At 46.3% G+C, this 5465-nt stretch overlaps 2 protein-coding genes across 10 annotated transcripts in view; one reads left to right on the forward strand and one right to left on the reverse strand.

Moving 5' to 3' along the window:
- The window catches only part of TCTN1 (tectonic family member 1), a 40744-nt gene that overhangs the window by 32322 nt on the left and 2957 nt on the right, over window positions 1–5465 (forward strand). For 5 of the 8 annotated variants that reach the window (XM_017542141.2, XM_037743412.1, XM_017542167.2 and 2 more), the window contains 3 exons: window positions 3451–3591; window positions 4014–4158; window positions 5294–5379. In XM_017542141.2, the coding sequence (XP_017397630.1) occupies window positions 3451–3591; window positions 4014–4157 (285 nt within the window). In that variant the 3' untranslated portion in view covers window position 4158; window positions 5294–5379. Of the gene's footprint in view, window positions 1–1241; window positions 1408–3450; window positions 3592–4013; window positions 4159–5293; window positions 5380–5465 lie in introns of those variants that run through there. The other 3 variants (XR_001829188.2, XM_017542160.2, XM_017542151.2) reach the window with 3 other exon arrangements.
- Window positions 3324–5465, reverse strand: part of HVCN1 (hydrogen voltage gated channel 1) — a 41605-nt gene continuing 39463 nt past the window's right edge. For both annotated transcript variants that reach the window (XM_017542209.2, XM_037743425.1), the window contains exon 8: window positions 3324–3353. In XM_017542209.2, coding sequence (XP_017397698.1) covers window positions 3336–3353 — 18 coding nt within the window. In that variant the 3' untranslated portion in view covers window positions 3324–3335. The remainder of the gene's footprint in view (window positions 3354–5465) is intronic.

The raw sequence follows: 5465 nt of genomic DNA on the forward strand, positions 1-5465 counted from the left end.
TTTGAGACAGGGTCTCCCTCTGTTGTCCAGGCTGGAGTACAGTGGTGTGATCAGGCTCACTGCAGTCTTGGCCTACAGTCTCAAGCAATCCTCCTGTCTCAGTCTCCTGAATAGCTGGGACCACATACGGGTACTACCACACCTGGCTAATTTTTAAAATTTTAGTAGAGATGAGGTCTCCTTATGTCTCCAGACTGGTCTCAAACTTCTGGGCCCAAGTGCTTCTCCTGCCTCAGCTTCCCAAAGTGTTGGATTATAGGTGTGAGCCACCACATCCAGCCACCATTTACGTTATTAGTTCTGATCCATTTAGACCAGCATTTCTCAAAGGGAGGGGGTTCCATGGAATACATTTCCATGAGATGTCAGTAGGAGTAGGTCTGTGGTCCAATATGTTTGGGAAACACCAAATTAAAGTTAACACAGTGGTTCCTTCCTGTAGTACTCATCATAGCCTTTAATAGGCAAATGTGCCTCAGGACAGACATGGGGACATGGAGGTTCAGTGCTTCCCCAACTTTGGCCATGAAACTCTTCTTGTACAAAGCTTCAGTGGAACACAGTTTGGGAAACATTGTTTTAGACTCATCATCTCGCAGGTCAAGATTTTGCAAAGTTAGAGACTTTTTAGCTTCTGACAGATAATCCCGTTTGGAGAGTGAGAAGATAATGAAACTGGAAAGGCATGCATGTGATCAAGGCCTTTAAAAACTGCTGATGGGGCTGGGAGTGGTGGCTCATGCCTGTAATTCCAACACTTCGGGAGGTGAGGCAGGCGGATTACCTGAGGTCAGGAGTTCAAGACCAGCCTGGCCAACATGGTGAAACCCCCATCTCTACTAAAAATACAAAAAAATTAGCTGGGTGTGGTGGTGGGTGCCTGTAGTCCCAGCTACTCAGGAGGCTGAGGCAAGAGAATCACTTGAATCCGGGAAGTGGAGATTGCTGTAAGCTGAGATCATGCCACTGCACTCCAGCCTGGGCAACAGAGCGAGACTCCATCAAATCAAAAACCAAAAAACTACTGGTGGGCTAGGTGTGGTGGCTCATGCCTGTAGTCCCAGCAGTTTGGGCAGATCACATGAGTCCAGGAATTTGAGGCTGCAGTGAGTTATGATGGTGCCACTGCACTCCAGCTTGGGCATGAGAGTGAGACCCTGTCTTAAAAAAAAAAAAAAAAAGAAAGAAACTGCTGGTGGATGAACAACGGCCTCATTCTGTTGACTTTTTTCTCCTTCATGAAGACTGACCGGAGCTCTCCCATGTCGGCTTGTAGCACAGAAGGTGGAGAGCCTGCTGTGGGGGCAGGGTTTTCCAGATTACGTGGCCTCTTTTGGAAATTCTCAAGCCCAGGATGTGCTGGACTGGGTGCCCATCCACTTCATCACCCAGTCATTCAACAGGAAGGTAAAGGGGAGAAGGCGTAGGTTCTATGCTAGCAGTCTCTCTCTTCTAGGTGGGGTGATGAAGGCAGCCAGGGAAGCCAGCTGTTAAGGAGGTGGGATTGCCCTGAGTGGGAGTGTGGGCTGAATCTTGGATACTGATTTTTGCCCCTTGTTAGCAATGTTGCCTCTGGCCAGGAGTTTTATGGCTTTGAGCCTCTGTTTTCATCTGTGAAATGGGAACGCTAGTCATAGTGGGTGAATGGCCTCATGGGGCATTGAAGGGGTTAAGTGAGGTAACATTTTTATGGCCCTGGGCATGGTACCTAGTGGTCCATAAATGGGAACCACTGTGATCCTTATCCTGTTGCTACCATCATTGTGATTGTTGGTGTCCTCTGAGCCCTCTCCAGGTATCTCATGACACTATAGATGAATGTGAATCCTGTATCAAAGACTGAGACTTCTGTGCACATGGCTGTCCCTCCCATTGTCCCCTGGTGTATACAGGCAGCCCGCACCTGAGAGTTTTCACTGCCACAGTTCCTCACAGAGTTGAATGGAAGCAGACAATCCTACAGATAGGTTCTTGGTCACATGTGATGCTTATGCCCAACTTTTTCCTTTGTCTTAGCAGTCAGTGTGTGGGCCTGCCTTGGCCAGGAGGCGTGCTCTCCATCTTAGCCTGTAATTGCCCAGCTTGTTCTTGTCATGGTTTCTTCAGGCCTCTCATTATCCACTCCGGATATTTCTAGCATGGGCATAATGGGGGCAAGGACTGCTCACTGCTCTGATCCGCCTTCCCACCGAGGCCAGCAGAGACCTGGGATTACTCAGTCCCTACCATTCCACTGCGAAGTCTTGGCTCGGCTCTCCCGCCAGAACCAGGCACATTGCTTCTGGCTTCTTGGCTGAGTGAAGACATCCAGTTATTACTCCCCTCAGAAGGCAGGACACGGGTTGGCAGGAGAGGCAGCAGTGCACACAGGGCACCATCAGGGTCTGTGCTGATCCTGGGTGCTCAGAGGGCCTACTGCAGTGGCTTTTGTACCAGCCCTGCCAGCACCCCAGGTAGAGGCAGAGCATGAGCACCTGCTGAGCTCTTTCCACTAGCTGCATGCTGCATCTTCAAAGAACAGGATATTTGAGAGGATTATTCAGCCTGCACGGTTTTTAAAGGCAGTTCCGAGCTAAGGAATTCCATCAATGCTTTTTTGGCAGCCACCAAATTTAGCAGGCCTGTGAAGTTTTCATATCTTGAAGAGATGTATTTTAAAACTTTTTTTAATGAAAAAATGTCAGACATACACAAAAGTAGAACTGTACCATGGAGTCCCCACGTACCCAGCCTGCAGCTTCAATAGTTCCCACATTTGCCAACTGGAGAGACAGCAAAGGCAGGAAAAAGCCCTGGAAGGCCCACTGCCCCTTGTTCCCTTGGGGCAGAGGCCTCAGAGCTGGCTCCCAAAGCAGCCAACAAAACAGGCAGCTCCTTCATGGCACCAGCAGTGTTCCTGGTGCAGATGAAGAGTTGTTGTCTTTGACAACATACAGACACTGCCTGACTACCCAAATGTCACCTCTTAATTGCCAGTTGATGAAATTAGATAAATGAGAAGAAGGCACTTACATTTCTCCTCAGCATTTTAACATGACATGCAATCAGGTTTTATTTGCTAGTAATTATTTCTCCCCACTCTATCCCTCCCACCAGTTTCTCTCCCGAAGTCTCTCTGAGGCAGGTGTAAAGAGATAGATGAAGGTACGGCAGTTATGGCCTAAAGGGTCCACAGTTGGGTATTGGCACTACCACAGTTTCAGGTGATCCTGGCCTTTTTAGAAATAGGAGGGGATGGAAAAATTACGCTTCAGCTGTTAAAAATATTTTTGGGGCATTGAGTTACTTTAAAATACATACTTTCTCTAAGCCGTTTTTATCTGGACTTCTAGAGTCTATTCATTTTCTTGTTCAGAACATTTTGTAATATGTGAAACCTTTTATAATTAAAACTCTGCACTGCAGATTAAGTCTGACTTGTGGTTGTGTAAGATTCTAATGGATTAACAGCATTTTGTTTTGCAGGATTCCTGCCAGCTCCCAGGGGCTTTGGTTATAGAAGTGAAGTGGACTAAGTATGGATCCCTACTGAATCCACAGGCCAAAATAGTCAATGTAACTGCAAATCTAATTTCATCCTCCTTTCCTGAGGTAGGCCTAACCTAGTTTAAAGGCATAGGTTAAGATAGAAGTCTAGACACAACTCAAGTGTGGTAGGTGACAGGTATTACTTTGTGAAAAAGATGACAATTTAAACCATAGGGGTTCATGAAATACTTCAGCAGTCATTCTTTTGCCTAGAAAGAAACACTGACGATGGTTCTATTTACATTAGCATCCTGGTTTAGATTGGATCTTTAAAATTCTCATAGAAATTATGATTGATATTCATGTGTTAATCAGACACCCTGATAAAATTGTTTCTCTCATCCAAGTTAATGGCCGGTCAGTGCTCCAGAACCTATCAGATTCATGAAGTGACAGTGGTTGAGTGAGGAAGAGAATGAAAAGTGTCTCATTGTTGTCATTCTGGGAGCACACTGGAGGGTGGGCCTTGCATCTGTTTATTACAGGCCAACTCAGGAAATGAAAGGACGATTCTTATTTCCACTGCGGTTACTTTTGTGGACGTGTCTGCACCTGCTGAGGCAGGCTTCAGAGCTCCGCCAGCCATCAACGCCAGGCTGCCCTTTAACTTCTTCTTCCCGTTTGTTTGATGTAAGTCATTATTTGAGGAAACTATGCCCCTCTTCTGAGGTCATCACCTTTGAAAAGTGTGCACATGGGTGCTAGAAGTCCCTAGGGGACACTGCATTTTATACTTTTTGAGATAGAGTCTCGCTTTGTCACCAAGGCTGGAGCACAGTGGTGTGATCGTGGCTCACTGTAGCCTTGACCTCCTGGGCTCAAACAATCCTCCCACCTCAGCCTCCTAATAGCTAGGACTACAGGTGTACACCAAAACACCTGGCTAATTTTAATATATTTTGTAGAGACAGGGTCTCGCTGTGTTGGCCAGGCTGGTCTCAAACTGCTGGGCTTAGGTGCTCCCCCTGCTTCAGCCTCCGAAAGTGCTGGGATTACAGATGTGAGCCACTGCGCCCGGCCTTATTATACCTGTGACCTTTGAGGTTGCCTCCAGACCAGCACACTACCCTTCCCCCCTCCCTTCCCACCTTTGTTCCTTTTGGAAATGTTATTCTGTTTGACTTTTGAATGGGGAATATGTTCAACACACAGGTCATAGATGGAACCCAAAAAGTCTTTGGGGAGATGGTAAAGAGAATGAACAGACCCTGAAGCAGCAGAGGCACAGGGGATTTGGCCAATTCACTCATCCCCTGCTTTGAGTTATTTTAAAAATACTGTTTTTAATTAAGGATTTTTCATTTTTAGGTTTGGTTGAAATTAGTATAGAAATAGCAAAATATTATATAAAATCATGTGAATAGAGTACACAGCCTTATGAAGGGATTGTCCCACAATTGCCATGTTAATTACAGTGGAGTCTTGGGTCTAATTGCCGTTTCTGCATGAGGCACTGTAGCTAGCTTGCTCCCTGACTGGCAGGCTGGTATGGGTGCCACAGAGGAAAGAATACAGTAGGAGGGTCCAGGGGAAAGAGAGTGTTTATTTTATACAGTAATTGTACAGTAATTGAGGGAAAATGTCAGGTGGCAGAACACGGTGGAGCCAGCTAGAGGCTGGCTGATGCAGCTGGGGCACACAGAGCAGCAGCCTGGGTACCCCTTTTGGGGAAACTGAGACAAGGGAAGCTATTTAGAGCAGCTTGAAAATAAGACTTTTCTAGAGTGGGGTGGCAGCTAAAGTAGCTTCTTTTTCTTTCTTTCAGAATGCTCATATGAAAGGATACATTGGTTCCTTAATATAGATGTGAAATTTGAAAACTGTACATTCAATGAGATTAAATTTTTTTTTTTTTTTTTTGAGACGGAGTTTCGCTCTTGTTGCCCAGACTGGAGTGCAATGGCGCGATCTCGGCTCACCGCAACCTCCGCCTCCTG

Source organism: Cebus imitator, unplaced genomic scaffold, assembly GCF_001604975.1.
Source record: "Cebus imitator isolate Cc_AM_T3 unplaced genomic scaffold, Cebus_imitator-1.0 Scaffold8, whole genome shotgun sequence".
Lineage (NCBI taxonomy): Eukaryota > Metazoa > Chordata > Mammalia > Primates > Cebidae > Cebus > Cebus imitator.